The sequence below is a fragment of the Arachis hypogaea genome, chromosome 20 (genome assembly GCF_003086295.3).
Source record: "Arachis hypogaea cultivar Tifrunner chromosome 20, arahy.Tifrunner.gnm2.J5K5, whole genome shotgun sequence".
NCBI classification, from domain to species: Eukaryota; Viridiplantae; Streptophyta; class Magnoliopsida; order Fabales; family Fabaceae; genus Arachis; species Arachis hypogaea.
This window is the reverse complement of record NC_092055.1, coordinates 34259960-34279127: the sequence shown is the minus strand read 5'-3', so window position 1 is coordinate 34279127 and position 19168 is coordinate 34259960. Positions and strand designations below refer to the sequence as shown.

Below are 19168 nucleotides of genomic sequence, written 5' to 3'. Positions count from 1 at the left end.
AGTGCCTTTAAAACTTAAAGGTAAATTCTATCGCACTACTATCAGACCGGCTATACTTTATGGTACAGAGAGTTGGGCGGTTAAAGAAAAGCACGAACATAAGTTAAGTGTAGCAAAGATGAAGATGTTGAGATGGACGCGATTGAATAGAATAAGGAATGAAGATATAAGAAGGAATGAAGATATAAGAAAGAGAGTTGGAGTAGCACCTATTGTGGAAAAGATGATAGAATCGCGTCTCAAGTGGTTTGGACATGTGAAAAGAAGACCGACAAAGCACCCAATTAGAAAGGTGGATGAGATAAAAGATAGACAAGTGGTGAAAAGTAGAGAAAAACTTAGGAAGATAATCCATGAGGTGGTCAAACGAGATCTATATGTAAATAGTCTTTCTGTAGCTCAATAACATTGTTTGATCTATGTAGCCGACTCTACCTAATGGAACAAAACTTCATTGTTGTTATTGTTGTCGTCGTCGTCAAAACATTCACGAGTAAAGTTTCATCTTCATTGTCAACTCGTCGTCATTGAGCTTCCATACGAAGCTTTTTAGTTTCGGTTGGTATTTCAAGCTCCATGTGTTTCTAGACTTCCTTTTCACTGAATTTAGAATAAAGATTTTCAATAGGCTGGTGATAGAAATGGTATGCTATGATATAACATGACTTTATAATAATAGGGAGTGCTAAGGGAACAATGAAAATTTTGAACAACATGAACAATTATTAGGGGTGTTTGCGGTGCGGTTTGGTTCGGTTTTAAGGGAAAAAGTCATCCGATTCGAACGCTTAATCTATGTGCGGTGCGGTTTGGATTGGATGAATTTTTTTTGGAAATCCGATCCGATCCGATTACAAGCGGTTTGGTTCGGTTTGGATTTGCGGTTTTTAAATAAAAAAATTTAAATACATATAACAAGTCTCAATATCAAATTTTAAATAATCAACAATGACCTAACAAGTCTTAACAATATCTTAAAAAGCCAACGATAACATAATAATAGAAATAAGATTATAGGTTAGTTAAAATAAATAGATAAATAACATTTTGAACATAAAATATTTATTAAATAATAATAATACATGAATAATAGAAAAATGTATAACAAATTGAACATGTTATAAGTATAATTGTAAATATAATAATAAAATAATAATATTATAGTACATTGTGCGGTTTGGATTGGATTGGATCAGTTATGAAAAGTAGATCTGAAATCCGATCCAATCCAGCGGTTTGCAAAAAATAAAATCCAATCGAATCCGAATTAGTACGGTTTTAATCGGTTTTCGGTTTGGATCGAATTAGATGAGCGGTTTAATTTGGATCGGTTTGGATTTGAACACCCCTAATAATTACCAATCAAATAAAAATACACTACACCTTAATTTAATGCTACTAATTAAATTTACTCTTTTAACCCTATTAATTCACATTGTTTACACATTGTTTAAAAATTTTGTTTGTTACCTATACTTATTGAAGTCATGTATTTTCTCCTTCTTCATTTGGGATTTAGTAGATATGTTCTGTAATTTCTATGCTAAAATTATTTTTGAATTTGCTTATTTCACCCACTAAAATCATTGAAGATCTAGTGAATTCATACTAGGTTCTCATTTTAGAATTTATTTACTGCTAGACAAAATAAAGATTACTTCCTAAACCACGGATCTTTTCAAATCCTAATAGACCCCTGTGTCAAGATTTTTCACTTTACTCCCCTCTCCAGTATCTTTTTCCTTTCAATTAGACTCTGCCACATCTAAGAGAGCCTAGATTAGGTTTGGCTTCGAGGAAGGAGGCATATCTAAAATATTTGTTCATGTATATTTTATAGACAAGTGAATATAATTTAGTTAGTAATTTCCATTCTTACTTTACTAGCATGGCTAAAACTGAAAGTCTTAAAATCTTTAAAGTCTATACCACTGAACATTTTTTTCTGCTCCTGCTATCCTAGTTAATCCGCTATATTTTTTTTTTCATTTTATTTTTGCCTCGATCAAAATTACGTCATCATTCTGTTAGTTCATCTAATAGGGTATCAAATAGTTTAGAAAAAATTTTAAGTATATCGGAAATATTGATGTTCCAGTTATTTTAACTATTGATCTGAATTATAAAAAATATATATAATATAGGAACATTTCAAGTGCACCAGGGAGTACCGGTACAGCAGTTGTTTTAACCGTTGATTTCAATTAATATATATTATATATATGTTTTTTATAATTCAGTAAGGCGACAATGAAAGATTGCGAAAGTTTACTAAAGTTGTTTAGAGACTATGAAGAAGTGAGTGGTCAGGTGATAAATTTAAATAAGTTTTCTGTTTTCTTTAGCAAGAACACTCCCCTATCAGTCCGTGATCAGCTAGCTGCCCTGTTGTCTATACCACATGTTGGCTGCCAGAACAAGTATTTAGGCCTTCCAGCAGTGGTCAATAGATCAAAAAAAGAGACATTTAACTTCGTCAAAGACAAGGTTTTGCAAAAACTACAGCATTGGAAGCGAGCTTTGCTGTCGGCTAGTGGCAGAGAGGTTTTAATAAAAGCAGTGGCAACTGCAGTGCCTCTATACACACTGAGCTGCTTTAAACTCCCCGAGACACTATTAGAGGACATCCAAAAGTCAATAATGCAGTTTTTCTGGGGCCAAAAGAACGCAGAGAAGAAGATGCAGTGGATTAATTGGCGGATTGCTTGTAGACCAAAGAACTAAGGTAGTCTGAATTTTAAGGATCTCAGGGCTTTTAACTTGGCAATGTTAGGAAAACAGGGATGGAGGCTGATCTCTCGACCTCACTCTCTAATTTACAAGGTCTATCAAAGCAGATATTTTAAATTTTCAACCTTTCTACGCGCAGAAACAGGTAATAATCCATCTTGGGGCTGGAAAAGTGTTCTAGAAGGTAGAAAAGTTTTGGAGAAAGGCATTTTTTGGAAGATTGGACGGGGACATTCAGTTAAAATCTTAGAGGACAACTGGATAAAGCAAATTCAACCAAATGAAATTCAAATTATCAACCATTCACACAATCACCCGATTTGGGTTTCTGAACTACTCCTACCAGATCAAAATTGGAATCAAGAGCTAATCACCTCAACATTCACACAAAAAGTAGCGCAGGCAATCATGAACACAGGCATCAGAACAACAGAAGATATCGTTACCTGGAGTAAAGAGAAGAATGAATGCTACTCGGTTGCCTCTGGATATACGTTGGCCTTTCAGTTCTACCATGCACCAGTTGAATTTTTGCCGAAACAATGCAGAAGAAGAGAAGTCTGGAGTTCAATTTGGAAGTTAAAATGCCAGCCCAAAATTAAAATGTTTCTATGGAAAGTAATGCATGAAGGCTTACCAGTTAAAGAAAGATTGCACTCTAGAATCCAAATGGTGAACCCAATCTGTAATCGTTGTGATGCTACAGTAGAATCAATTCTCCACTGTCTCACCCAGTGTACGGAATCAGAGAATGCTTGGAAAATAACAAACATTCCTTGGACAAACCAAGAAACAGAAACATGGAGATTGTGGTTATGGCTCCAAGAACAACTCAAAGAGCGTAGGCAGATGCAAAAAGAAACTCATTTGGCAGCAATACTAACCTGGCAGATTTGGAAGATGAGGAACTTGAAAATTTTTGAAGCCAAAGTCATTTCTCCTCAAGAAGTAGTAGCTATTGCAAGATCCGGAACTTTGAAAGCAGTGACTCACCTCCATTGATGAAGCTCCAAGAACGACACTCCTTCTCCAAAAACTCTTCCTTTTTCACTTTACCCTTTTTCACGTTCTATGTCTTAATGAGGAGATAACATCTAATACTTTTACTTAGTTGGGAAATTCCCATTTCTCTGTTGATGTAAGCCCAAAATGGGTCTTTTATTTTATTACACCAATAAAATTTGTCTTTTGAAAAAAAAAAAACGGTTAAAACAACTGGAATACCGATATTTTCGATGCACTTAAAATATTTTCTATAATATATATTAATTAAAATAAACGATTAAAACAATTGGAACACCAGTATTCTCAGTACATTTTAAATTTTTCCAATAGTTTAAAGCAACTTAAAGTATAGATTAAAAGTGTTGGTCTTATTGTTTTGATCAGTATTTTTTTTCTCTTGCTAATAGCAATAAAAACTTTTAGAATGTAATTTTTTTATAACTTTATCTTTTACATAAAAAATGTGTTTCTCTTTTACTTGTTGACTGCTAAAAGTAATTCCAAATATTAAATATATATTTATTTTATTTATATTTAATTTATATTTTATATTTTAATATATAATTTTAAATTTTTCCAATAGTTTAAAGCAACTTAAAGTATAGATTAAAAGTGTTGGTCTTATTGTTTTGATCAGTATTTTTTTTCTCTTGCTAATAGCAATAAAAACTTTTAGAATGTAATTTTTTTATAACTTTATCTTTTACATAAAAAATGTGTTTCTCTTTTACTTGTTGACTGCTAAAAGTAATTCCAAATATTAAATATATATTTATTTTATTTATATTTAATTTATATTTTATATTTTAATATATATTTTATATAAAAATTAATTTGATGATTAATTCTTAGTGTAAATATAACATGCTAAAAAAGTTATCTTAGTTTATGGTTATAAAATTTAAAACTCAAACTAAACATTTTAAAAAACTCATAACTAAACCCAATATTGAATAAAAAATATTCATAAACCAAAGTGAATCTTGTCTGGCTAAATTGATTATATTCAAAACTCTAAAAAGTATTTATTTTATCCTATATTAAAAGTAAAAATTCTCCCTGCTAGCTAGCATGCATCGCATTTCATCAGTACTTTTTATTTGTATATTTCACAAACGAATTAATCCGGTTCCTTAGCAGAATGAACAATCAACCTAACAACCTGTTAATAACACTATATAACTCACAATGATCACGTCACTCACCTAACTTTTTTCCATCATCATTTTTAGTTTAGCTTAACCATATATATAATAAATTAACATATAAGGTGAATGTTAAAATCAACTATTAAAATTTGATACTAATATAAAATATATATTAAAAATAAATTAAATAATATATATATATATATATATATATATATATATATATATATAAATAGTATTTTTAATAAGGGATTCACAAAAAAAAACTTTTCTTTTTTATTTTCACCAAATTCGATTTGCTATTATTATTATTTTGTTTTTTTGGGCAAAAAAATCGTTTCTATGATTGATTAATATATATGATAAATTTAATTTTAATGTATTGTTGATATAAAGTAGTTTTATACATGTATTTAATTACATAACGTTATACTATTAAAAATAATTATTTTACACATTAACCATATAAATAGCATCTAAAAAATAGATATAATTATATAATTATATAAAATATTTTATACTATTAATACATCAAAATTAAACTCTATATAGGATTTGTCGTAAAATTTTTAAATAGGACTCTGGACCTACCTTTTAAAATCTTTTTTCCCCTCATCGGAAACACTTTATTAAAGACTCAAAAACATAATTTTGTGCATTATTGAAATTAAGGATGAAAGTGAGTCGAATTATTTGACAGAAATTTGTGGTTTGGGTTGTTTTAGACTTGGCTCATTTTATTAAATAGATTAGATTTGGATTTTTTATAAAGTCTATTAGTTAAAAATGTCAGGCCATATATTTTAAAAAAATTTACAAAATTTGTTGGACTGACTCGTCAAAATATTTGTTTGTAAAAATAAATTACTCTTAGTTTAGACTTTTAATTATTCACTTATATTAAATACAAAATAAAACTAAAAAGAATCAATATTCAAGATTAATTAAGAATTTAAGATTGTAATTTTTTGTTCAAAAAAAATTATTATATAATTTTAATAATGTGACTAACAATTGATATATAAATAAATTATAAATTATAAATTTTAGAATATATTTAATGTCAATTTAAATTTTTTAAATTTATTATTTTAAATTTTAATCCACAATATAAACTTTTTAAATAAGCTCATAAACTTGTTGAATTTTAAACAAGTAGGATTCGAACTTAAAAAAAACTATAAAAAATAGTAGTTATTTATTTACAACATGATCCAAGTTTGTTGAAACTAAAGTTCGACCCGACCTATTTCTATTTGCTTTGGTTGAGATAAATGCATCTTTGTCTAGGGGTGTTTGCGGTACGATTTGGTTCGGTTTTAAAGAAAAAAGTCATCCGATCTGAACGCTTAATTTATGTGCAGTGCAGTTTGGATTGGATAAATTTTTTTTAAAAATTCAATCCGATAACAAGCGGTTTGGATCGGTTTGGATTTGCGATTTTTTAAATAAAAAAAATTAAATACATATAACAAGTCTTAACATCAAATTTTAAATAATTAACAATGACATAACAAGTCTTAACATATCTTAAAAAACCAACGATAACATAACAATAGAAATAAAATTATAGATTAGTTAAAATAAATAAATAAATAATATTTTAAACATAAAATATTTATTAAATAATAATAATACATGAATAATAGAAAAATGTATAACAAATTGAACATGTTATAAATATAATTGTAAGTATAATAATAAAATAATAATATTATAGCACATTGTACGGTTTGGATTGGATTTGATCGGTTATGAAAAGTAGATCCGAAATTCAATCCAATCCAACGGTTTGCAAAAAATAAAATCCAATCAAATCCGAATTAGTGCGGTTTTAATCGATTTTTGGTTTGGATTAGATTGAATGAGCGGTTTAATTTGGATCGATTTGGATTTGAACACCCCTACCCTGGTTCATCAAATATTAGATATTTAGTTTTAATGATTTTGTTACTTCATATGCCTAATTTTAAAAAAAAAATCTTATATAAGTGGTGATATTTTACGCATAATTCAGTCTAGGATAATTATTATCATTATCATTGTAGTTAATTATATAACTTCATCCACTTTATTTTAGTATATTTAAATATATTCTTTAATTTAAAAAATAAAAATCAACTTTGCACACGAAATAATAATAGTTCTTTGTTGAATAAGATAAGATTAGAATAAGTAGGACCCAGGGTGAGTAAAACAGTTGAAGATGGATTGGTAACTGCCAAATGTCCCACGTTTCATTGGTTAATTGTAACTACCGTGGGACCCACACGTCGCCCACACCTGTTCAAATATTCAATGCCATACAAAGCTCTCTTGTGTCTTCTACACTTCTCTTCTCTGTCTTCTTTGCCTACAAAACAAGAAACGTATCTCATTTTCCAAATAACTAAAAAACACTTGCTTATCTTCAAACACTGAAAGCACAAAATTCACACACACGCAAAACGCGCGCTTATATCACAATACAACTGAAACGGTTACTGAAACTGAAACGGAGTGAAGAGAAGAGAAGCGAAACTTAGAGCGATGTCCAAACAGACTTACAGAGTTTGCTTCTGCTGCCGCCGGCGATTCAAGCTCGCCGTGTCGGAGGCGCCGCCGGAGATAAGGAATCTCTTCGACCGGTACTCCGAGAACGGGCTCATGACGGCGTCGCATCTGCGGAGCTTCATGGTTGAAGTGCAGAGAGAGGAGACAGCGACGGAGGAGGAAGCGCAGGGAATCATCGATGGACTCAAGCATCTCAGTATCTTCCATAGAAGAGGTCTCAATCTCGAAAGTTTCTTTAAGTTCCTCTTCAGTGATAACAATCCACCACTTGCACAACCAAAGGTAACAAAGAGCTGTTTTATTTGATTAGTTTTTCTTCGTTTGGATCCTTGTTTATGTACTGTGTAGTTTCATTTCGTATTAGTCAGTTCTTGATTTCTTTCCAGATTTAATTTTTGTTCATTTCTGACAGTGTAGAAAGTTCTATATAGACATTTAATTATGTATTACCACATCATCAGAAGTGTTAGATTCAATCGCCTACTATTCTTAAAGTGATATAAAATTAAAAATGCAACAATCAGATTAGATGGTGGCGTAAAACTTTTACGGTGACATGCATTGTTGATGTTCTGTTTTTGTTACTGGATTTTTCTCCCCCAAATTTGATTTGCCTTTTTTTTTTAAATTATTGTTGTTTTATGTGTCGGTATCATATGTAATACCCTGCCCCTATCATGTCCTTCATGGACTAATAATTGTTCTCGGTAATTAATGAGGCTAATCTCATGTCCTCAGCCAAAATTTTTAGTGATTCTGTTTCAGTTTTGGTGTTATGATTGTACTTTTAAGTTTTAATCAATCAAGTGTTTGTTGGTTGATAACATTGCCTTATTAGGAATTGTGTAATTAAAAACTTATTGGTAGAAATGGTTGTTGATATGTTACCAAAGGCTTATATGACTGAGATGTTTAGAATTCGGCTCTTTTTGTTCCTTGTGCTTCTGATAAGAGTTGAATTTCAGTAGAAGTTTATTATGAATCTTTGCATTGTCAACATTTCAAGGCCAAAAAGAGGTTCTTGCCTGTAAAAGGGTGTTAGATATAAAACTATTTATTGTCTACACAATAGATTGCCATTTTTCTAAATTATTAATGTTTTATGTGTTGGTATCATTATACCCGGCCTCTTTCACTGTTTTCATGGACTAATAATTGTTCTCGGTTATTAATAAGGCCACTGTCAGCTGAATTTACAGTGATTCACATTCAGTTTTGGTGTGTAAATTCATTGAATATTTCATGTTGGATTGTTGGTTGATTACATTGGCTACTAGGATTTGTGGAATTGAAAACCTAATGTATTTGTAAATATGAAACTTTGATTATGATATTGGGTTACATTGTAGCCTTTCATAACAATAACTCATCATTAACTTAATTACATATTATATGCACTATGTTGTTCTGATTATTACTTCTTGTATTCTTGCAGGTGCACCATGATATGAATGCACCATTGTCTCATTATTATATATTTACCGGTCACAATTCCTATCTGACGGGAAATCAGCTTAGTAGTGACTGCAGTGATGTCCCCATCATACGTGCACTGCAGAGAGGTGTTAGGGTCATTGAATTGGATATATGGCCCAATGCATCAAAGGATGATGTGGATGTTCTTCATGGAAGGTAAGTCTACCGGTTTAATATGATACTGGTTTTTTAATTTTCATGAACTCAAATAATCTCCTTTTTCCCTGTTTCTGTCTTCCATTTATGTTTCGTTTTTTGATGTGGCAAAAGTAAAATTTTATACCATTGATATATTTCTTTCAGATGAATTCGTTTCTGTTATAATTATCTTCTCAAGTTATGATGGTAAGCATGAATTGCTTGCTTGCAAAGGATTTCTCCCACAGTTTAATGAGGACTAAGTCTAATATGCTACAAAACAGCAGTGGGGGAAAGGGAAAATGTCTAAATTTTTTCAGAAACACATTAATCAGAAATTCATGGTTGTAGAAAAGATTGTATATCATTCAATATATTGATACTAATGGAAATTGAATTTTGATTTTGATTTTTCTCCGAAAAAGTAACATAATTGATTGTGCAGGACATTGACTACTCCCGTGGCACTCATCAAATGTTTGAGGTCTATTAAGGAGCATGCTTTTGTTGCATCAGAATATCCAGTTGTAATAACCTTAGAAGACCATCTTACTCCTGATCTTCAAGCCAAAGTGGCTGAGGTTGGTTCATTGGAGTTCATACCGGGATTCAAAATACTATACATTCTTGTAGTTGAAACTGACTTCTGTTCAAATCTTTTAGATGATTACTCAAACTTTTGGAGACATACTATTTTGTCCTACCCCAGAAAGTGTGAAGGAATTCCCTTCTCCCGAATCACTTAAAAGAAGGGTCATTATATCAACCAAACCACCTAAGGAGTATCTTGAGGCAAAAGACATAAAGGAAAAGGAGGATGAATCACATCAGGGAAAGGCTTTGGGTGACGAAGAAGCATGGGGGAAGGAAGTCCCAAGTCTTAAAGGCGGTACTATTGCTGATTACAAGGTTATAGACTGTGTCCTCATCACCATACAAATTCCAAAGATATTTAATTTTGCAAGAGATTTGTTGATTTATTTACTGTCTCTAGCAGAACAATGGGAATGATGATGATGATGATGATGATGACAATGACAATGACGATGATGATGAGGAAGATGCTGATGAAGAAAAGTCTCGTCAAGATGTATGTGCTGAATATCGACGTTTGATCGCTATTCATGCTGGAAAGCCCAAAGGAGGATTACTTGAAGGTCTTAGAGTGGATCCTGATAAAGTGAGGCGATTAAGTCTAAGCGAGCAGCAGCTTGAAAATGCTGCTTTATCTCATGGAAAAGAAATTGTCAGGTATTGTGAACTGTTTCCATAAAGTTCTTCAGATAGTAGTCACTTGCATTGCTTCACTGACCTCATGATGATATAAACTTCACATAATTATCTATTGTGACTATGTAATGCAAATATAGTAAAATTCGACTATTAAATAGCTTTTATTTCTGTCGTTTACATTCCAGTAATTTGACAAAAATGAGATGATATAATAGATAATAGTTCAGACTATGATTTATTAGCTCTAATGATGGTGCAATCCGTAATAAGTTCCTTAAGTCCTTAACTACAATGATAGGTCATATTTGAGACTTATGAGTTCTGATTGCTGTTCATATTTTCATACCAGACTCATTGATATCACAATGATTTCGGCTTGGTTCTGTTAATATACCAGATTTTCTACTTATTCCTGATGTTTGCAGGTTTACTCAGCGGAATATACTGAGGGTGTATCCAAAAGGCACTCGCATTACCTCGTCGAATTATAACCCATTAATTGGGTGGATGCACGGAGCGCAAATGGTTGCATTTAACATGCAGGTTTCTATTTCCCAACCTTTTTTTCTTTCGAAAAAAGAGAAATTGAAAGAAAACAAATTCCTGATTCTCCCTTCTTTAGTTGTTGTAATTAAGGTTTCTAAATGTGAGGTCTGAACTATGGCAGTCAGAAAATTTGGGGCTGTATTTTTTAAAGTATGATTTATAAGTATTGTTATGTGTGTTATTGGCTATTACTTTTCCTTCACTGAGGATGTGAGATTTCATTTACACTTCTCTCAGCTATATCAAGACATTGCTACTAGACATATCTACTAAGATCATGAAGTACATTATTGATTTGTGATGTCAATAGATTATTAATGAAAGTTGTCCAGTGATCAATTTTCATTGTTTCTGGTTTCATATCAGGGCTATGGCAGGTCTCTGTGGTTGATGCAGGGAATGTTCAAAGCTAATGGAGGATGTGGCTATGTTAAAAAACCAGATTTTCTATTAAAGACTGGTCCAAATAATGAGGTCTTTGATCCAAAGGCTAAGTTGCCTGTGAAGACTACTTTGAGGGTAAGTACTTTGATGATTCCATCATTTTTTTTTTAATTTCAAGTATTTCTAAGTCTAGATAGATCCTAACCGAAGTATACTTTTCTTATTCTTATTTAGGTAACTGTATATATGGGAGAAGGATGGTACTACGATTTCAAGCATACACACTTCGATCAATACTCACCTCCAGATTTCTATGCAAGAGTATGTTTAGATTATCAACTATATTTCATTATATGTTTTATTAAGGTTATGTTTGGTATAGAGACAGAGACAGAGATGAAGTATCTTTGTAATGTTGTCTAATAAGTAATATCCATATTGTCGCTTCATATGTTACTTTCCTTACGGTTCTTATATCATTTTAATTGATTTGATAAACTCTTTGTGTAGGTGGGGATTGCTGGAGTCCCTGATGACACTGTGATGAGGAAAACCAAGACAAAAGAGGACAATTGGTTGCCAACTTGGAACGAGGTATTCGAGTTCCCACTATCTGTTCCAGAACTGGCTTTGCTTCGTGTAGAAGTTCACGAGTATGATATGTCTGAGAAGGATGACTTTGGTGGACAGACATGCTTGCCTGTGTGTGAACTTCAGACCGGAATTCGAGCAGTTCCACTGAATAACCGCAAGGGAGAGAAGTACAACAATGTGAAGCTTCTCATGCGCTTTGAGTTCATCTGATTTTTGTGCACATTCTTCTTCTGTTCTATCTATGTTCTGTTGTACAGCCATTATAATATGTTACTAAGAAGAATTCATTCATGTATGTTATTTGTCTTGAAGGATGCTTTCTCTCTTCAATGATGCTTTTGAGAAATAAGACTGTTTTGTCTTGTTTTCTTGAAGAGTTGTGTAGGAGCTATGAGATAGTGTTGTGGTGAGGCTTGTCAATATATATATATATGCCCTGTATATTTTGACCGAAAAGCTTGTGTGTTTTGTTGAGGTTGATGCTTCCATTTTTGCATTTTATTCTACTGCAATGCAATATTGTGTTTGTTCTGAATCATACTTGCTCTTCTTGGAAATGATATTTGCACTTGTTTCACCACACATACGCACATACCTATGATGCACAGATACTGACACGGGACACGACACGACATGGGACACGCCGATACACAAATTTTAAAATCTTTTATGACATGGGGACACGCATACATATAAAATATAAAGTATTTTTTAGATAAATTGTAATGATATTTTGATATTTTATTGATATTAAAATATAAATTAAAAATTTTAATTATTTTTAATGTCTTATTTTAATTATATCAAGTATTTAAAATATTTTTTGTTTTAATAAATAATAATATATACCATATCTAAATTTATTTTAAGAATATATGTTAAGAATAAGACTGGACACGCTGACACGTGATGGTATTTAGGTGTGTTTAGGTGTGTCCGGAGAAGAATTTTTTATTTTTTATTAAGACACAGTTGGACACAGCAGAGACGCGTGTCGGACGAATGTCGGTGAGTATCGTGTCCGAAATGTGTCCGACATGCGAACACGACAACTCAGCGAAGTGTCCGTGCTTTATAGGCACATACAAAAATGTTCCATTGGTCATAGATTTTCATTAACTTATTGCATAGTTTTATTTAAATTTTTGCAAGAGTTTAAACAAGTATACCTTGTAATCATTTGTTATGAACTAATCTATCTGAATTTTAGGTAAGTTGATGTATAATTCACATTGACCTGTTTAGTTAGACATGACTATCAATCATTTAAATTACTAAATAATCTACATTGCTTTCAAATATATCTATTTATTTATCTATCTATCAATTTATCTATCTATTTATAATATATTAAATCTTATGCCAAGATTTTCGCACAATATGTTCTTGACATGTTAGATAATCTCTATTTCTCTAGCTTTTTCACATTATCATTTTAACAAGGTTGTCATTCTATAATAGAACCTAATCCCACATCAACTGTTTTCTTTGCTTCCCTCATTTTTACTTCAAAAAGCTTCTGGTGTTATTATATTAGCTAGAATGGTAACATTTTCAAATTTATTGTTCTTCTTTATTGGTCATTATGTTACACCTTTTCTCCTCCTTTGATTAAATTTCATCTTCTGTTATTGTAAACCTTTCAATGTGAATATATCCATTTATCTATCTATTTATAACATTAAATCTGATACAAAGATTGTTGTATATTATGTTATTGACTAGATAATCTTTAGCTTTGACGCATTATCATTTTAACAAATTTGTCATTCTATAATTGAACCTTGTTACGGATCCGACCCTCGGATCCTGCGCACGGATCGGTCCTCATACCCGGTTACTCGAGAACAACCCGTTTCGACCTGAGGGCCCAGAACCGGCACTTCAAAGCTTCTAACCAACTTTCGAATTCAAACACCTCTCTTATCTTAGCCAAACAAGATAAGATAAGATAACTATCATCGTCTATAAATAGAGGACTCCGGTCCCTCCAGGTATTTATTCATTCCTCACACTTTCTACCTCTTAGATCCATTCTGACTTGAGCGTCGGAGTGTCTTTGCAGGTACCACCTCCCATTGCTCCAGGCAAGCGATCCAGCATCTGCCTCAACCCACAAGTTCTCGATCCATCTCTCAACCCGTACCAGAGACATCTTGTACAAACCTAATGGCACAAACTATTTTCTTTGCTTTCCTCATATTTACTTCAAAGCTTCTGTTGTTATTATATAACTAAAATTGTAACATTTTCAAATTCATTGCTCTTCTTTATTGGCCCTTATGTTACACCTTTTTTCCTTTGATTAAATTTCACCTTCCGTTATTGTAAACCTTTCAATATGAATATATCTATTTATAATATATCTATCTATTTATAATATATTAAATTCGATGCCAAAATTGTTACACAATATGTTCTTGACATCTTAGATAATTTCTAACTTTGCCGCATCACCCTTTAAACAAATTTATCATTCTATAATTGAATATAATGTCACAAACTATTTTCGTTGCTTTCTTCGTTATTAACTTATTATATAACTAGAATTGTAACATTTTCAAATTCATTGCTCTTTTTATTGACCCTTATGTTATACTTTTTCGGAAATGTTTGGTAACTAAAGAAAATCAGCTAAAAACAGTCATAATTTGCCTTATTTATCATTCATTAATTGTTGCGATAATTAATTAATACTAAATAAGATAAATTCTGCCTGTTTTTTTTTGTCTACCTAGCATTACCCATACTTTCTCCTCCTTTGATTAAAATTTTGCATTCGTTATTGTAAACCTTTTAATGTGAATGTGAATTAAATATATATGGATTTGTTTATAAGTCATTTAAAACACCGTTTAAAGCACTCCCATTCTTCAAATAAAATTTTTATTCATACCTATCGTTCTGAGAGTTACCTTAAACTAGGTTACTTTTTTCTGTTAGTACTAAGGTGTTGCCGTCTGAGTTCCTTGTGAGAAAGTGGAGGGTGGTACCTGTAAGGGACTCCGATACTTAAGTTAGCAAAGATTTTAAGCAGGTTTTTAGTAGATTGGGTTTGAATTATACCTGAGGGTGTCAGGGTATTTATAAGTATAGAACTAGGATCAATAACCACTTTTGGAGTAGGTCCATCTTTGATGGTGGGTTTATTACTCCCTTTTGTTAGGGAAGTTGTTAAGATTTTCTTTCTAGATGAGTATGAGTTAGTTGAGATTTGAATAAGTCAGGCTAAGTTGGCGCCACATGGGCCGACCTTTATGAGGTTGGATAGGTCCCAGAGTGTGATATGGACTCTTGCTCTGTAGACTAGGCTTTTAATAATTTTGGGTCTGGCTAAATTGTGGGGCAGGGTATGAACAGTGCCCCTGCTCAAGATCGACCTTCATGAAGTCGGACTCAAGCAATCAGATGATCTACTCGAAATGTCGGGTTGTAAAGAAGTAGTTTGTGGTATGAAGCTAAGGAGGTCGGTTAACTCAACATTATTTGAATAATGTAACATTTCTGTAACGTTTCTCACTTTGTAACTGTTTGCGCATTTTTTCTGTGCACTATCATTTTGCTGTAGTGTAGTTGTTACTTTCTTAAAACTTGTCGTTTGGTAATATGATATTTCAAGTCATTTTGATGTTATGTATGACTTGCTTTCTCTATACGACTCATTTTTGGCCAAGTTTATTTTCATGAACTGATTTGCACAACTCATTCTTTCCAAGTTATTTAATGACTTGTTTTAATACAAATCATTTTTAAAACTTACAGTTCTAATTTGTACGACTTGTTTTAAGTACCAGTTGTTTACTTTGAGTCTTTTAAAGTATCAAATCATTTTTATAACCATTGGACTTTGTTGCTTTATCAATTGTGCCCCTGCTCAATATTGAGCTTTATGAATTCAGACTCGAGCAATCAAGTGGGTCAGATAGTCAAGTTAGATTGTTGAGGTCGAATTTTCATGAAGCCTTTCAATGATTTATCAAATCATTCGATTCGAGTTATTTCTAAAGTGATATAATTTTATACGATTTGTTCTTAATACAAATTGCTTAGAACATATGGTTATTTTTTACTCGATTTTGTTTAACTCATGAGTTTGAGTTGTTTTAAATTATTAAGCCATATTATAACTATTAGAAACTAACTTGAATCTCGTCGCTTTATCCGAGTGACCATTTAAAAGGCCGGCTCGTGATTTTGCGCTTTGTCGAGCATAAATTGGCGCCTTAGATTAAGGGATTATATGCTTATTCCCTCCCCTTTCTAGTTTTTACAAGGTTGTCATCCTTGTGTATGATACAACTCGTTTTAACCGAGTTGTCTTAATTGGAGGATTATTTTTACGTTTCGATTTTGTTTGAAATGTTTACATACAATCCTTTCTTTTCTTTCCAACTCATTTCTGTACGAGTCATTTGGTTAAAGGTTTGTTTTTCTTGTCATTTTTGCTTTTACCCCTTTTTAGGGCTTTATCAGCTTTTATGACGCATGCTTTTAAGTTGCATGCTTTTGACTTGCCATTTCTGACTTTCTTCTAACTCGTTTTTTGTACGAGTTTGCGGGTTATAGGATTGTTTTTACGATTTCGATTTCACTTCAATTCGTTTATACAATCCGTTCTTAAACTCAAAACTCACAACTATTTCTGCACCCTTTTGAGCTTGAGTTCAAGTTGTGTAGGTCAGATTCAATGAGAATTTGGTGCATTGTTAAAAAACCGCTACGGTTAAGCCTTGAAGTTGAAAAAAGTTTGCATCAAAGAATAAGGTTCACTTGCTAGCTGTAGTCTCTCTTCGATTTTAGACATGGTCATTTCTCGATCTAATTTCATACAACCCATTTAGTTCGAGTTGTTTTGATACTTTACGATTTGTTTTAATACAAATCATTTAAGTTGAGCCATCAAATAGTTTTTATAACCATTGAAATTCCTACTCGGACCTTGTCGCTTTATCGGTTGTGCCCTTGCTTAAGGTCGAGTTTCATGAAGTCAGATTCGAGCAATTAGGAGAATCAGATGGTGAGGTCGGGTTGGTTGGTGATGGCACAACTCGTTTGGGCCGAATTGTTCTCATGTTGTTGTGGATGCTAGAACAAGTTTTCTTTGGACAACTTGTTTTTGTGAAGTTGTTCCATTTTATATGACTTGTTTTCAATACAAGTGCTTTATTTTTGGAACTTGTAGAGATGAGCTCGTGGGCTTGGAATTTTATACGATTTATTTGTTACTCGTGTGGATCGAGTTGTTAAATTGTATTTATGCCTCGAGGGTTACCTGAAACTGGGTTACTTTTGGGCCTAAAAGTGAGGTCCAGACTCCTTTTGGGCAGCGTCCGACTTCTGTTAGTACCGAAGTGCTTCCGTCCGAGTTCCTCATACGGAGGTGGGAGTGGTACCTGCAAGGGACTCCGATGCTTAAGTTAGCAAGAGTTTTAAGCAGGTTTTTAGTATATTGAGTTCAAATTATACCTGAGGGTGTCAGGGTATTTATAAATATAGAGGTAGGGTCAATAACCACTTTTGGAGTAGTTCCACCTTTGATGGTGGGTTTGTTACTCTCTTTTGTTAAAGAGTTTATTAAGATCTCTTTCTAGATGAGTAGGAGTTAGTTGGGATTCATCTTATTTGAATATGTCAGGCCAAGTTGGTGCCACGTGGGCTGACCTTTATGAGGTTGGATAGGTCCCAGAGTGTGATCTGGACTCTTGCTCTATAGATTGGGCTTTTAATAGGGATGACAACGGGTCCCCATGGGGCGGGAACATGCCCCACGCCACCCATAATCTGTTCCCGTGCCCGCCCTGTTCCCGCAACGGGTAACGGGGACCCCGTATCCGCCAGGGATCGGGGTCTCCACGGATACCCACGAATTTGAAAAAAATCAAAAAATTAAAAAAGAAATTCACAGCAAGCAAACAAGTTTAGAATTCAATTCAACTATAGTACAAATTCAATTCAATACATATACAAATTCAACTGTTTTCATCTCACAGAATTATTGAATCTTCTTCACATATACAATAAATTTAACTCCTTATCTTCATCAGTTTCTAATTTTCAAATTCAAAATTTTCAAACTGAAACCCTAGCCTCTCCAAAATATTGTGTCCAATGGCCACCACAGCATTTAATTCACCACAAATCTGTTCATTTCAATAACAAACATCTATTATTACACAAATCTTATACCAATTTCACATATCTGGTTCCAATTTCATCAATTTCATCAAATGTAAAACTAGTTTCATCAATTCTTTGTTATTCTTTGACACCCAAATTTGATGAGTAATAAGAATAGAGCATGTAATGAATTCAAATACTGAGAAAGAAAGAAAGAAAGAAAGAAAGAAAGAATCGAAACTTGAGCAGGTTAATACACTGGATTGTGAGGCGACGACGCCTGTGGAGGTGGAGGTGGAGCAGCGGCGCAAGTGAAGATAGAGGCGCAAGTGGGGCGGCGACACAGCTAGAGCCTAGCCAGCGACGCACCATGTGGTTTGAGAGGAAGAGAGAGGGTCGCAGGTGGAGATAGAGGCGTGGGTGGGTACGGCGACGCAGCTGGAGCCTCTCCGATGACACACCAGGTGGTTTGAGAGGAAGAGAAGGAGGCGCGAGTGAAGACAGAGGCGCGAGTGAAGACAGAGGCGTGAGTAGGGCAGCGACGCGGATGGAGCCTCGTTGGCGACGCACCAGGTTGTTTGAGAGGAAGAGAGGGAAGGAAAGTGTCTGGGTGAGGCAAGGAGAGTGGTTGGGTGAGGGAGGTGAGGAAATGACGAGGGAGGCACTAGAGTAGTGAAAATTAGGTTTTCAGATATATATATATATATATATATATATATATATATAGGAGGACATTTACGTAATTTCATATAAACAGATATCCACTGTACCCGCCACCCACGGGGGCAAAATGTCTCCTAAATCTATTCCATGGCAGGTAAATCCTCGCAGATACCCGCCTTGTCGGGGAAAATTGACATCCCTAGCTTTTAATTGTTTTGGGCCTGGCTAAATTGTGGGCCAAGGTATGAACACCTATATTAAAGGAATTCTTGGATTGTTGCTTAGCGTGCAAGAAAATAGAAGAAGAGGAATGTAGAAAAAACAGAAAAGAAAAGTAGTGAGTAAAACAAATGAACTAATGTGTAAAAATGACCCCAATTCCTAATAATTAACCACTATATATAGCGGTGGTATGCAGGGAAACCATATAAGGGAAATAAACTAAACTAATACCTAACAAACATAACAAACTGATCTAAAAAATAGAATAATAACCTAACTACTCTTTACATTGATTAATTACAACTTTATCTTTGATACCCCCTTCAAACTCGAGATAGTTCTTGAGACTACTCAAAGTT

The 19168-nt window shown here is 33.2% G+C and overlaps 1 protein-coding gene across 2 annotated transcripts; it reads left to right on the top strand.

Annotated features, from left to right (window-relative positions):
* The first annotated feature begins 7196 nt into the window (after positions 1-7196).
* LOC112782807 (phosphoinositide phospholipase C 2) lies at positions 7197-12263 on the top strand. Of its 2 annotated transcripts, none has more exons than XM_025825411.2 (9): positions 7197-7718; positions 8872-9068; positions 9496-9631; positions 9714-9959; positions 10048-10301; positions 10709-10826; positions 11196-11348; positions 11448-11534; positions 11724-12263. In XM_025825411.2, exons 1-9 carry the CDS (start codon positions 7413-7415, stop codon positions 12015-12017), a joined length of 1791 nt encoding a protein of 596 aa, XP_025681196.1. In that variant the 5' UTR covers positions 7197-7412; the 3' UTR covers positions 12018-12263. The 2 variants fall into 2 exon arrangements, with proteins under 2 accessions (XP_025681196.1, XP_025681195.1); XM_025825410.3 differs by having other exon boundaries at positions 7200-7718; positions 10045-10301.
* Positions 12264-19168: the final 6905 nt, after the last annotated feature.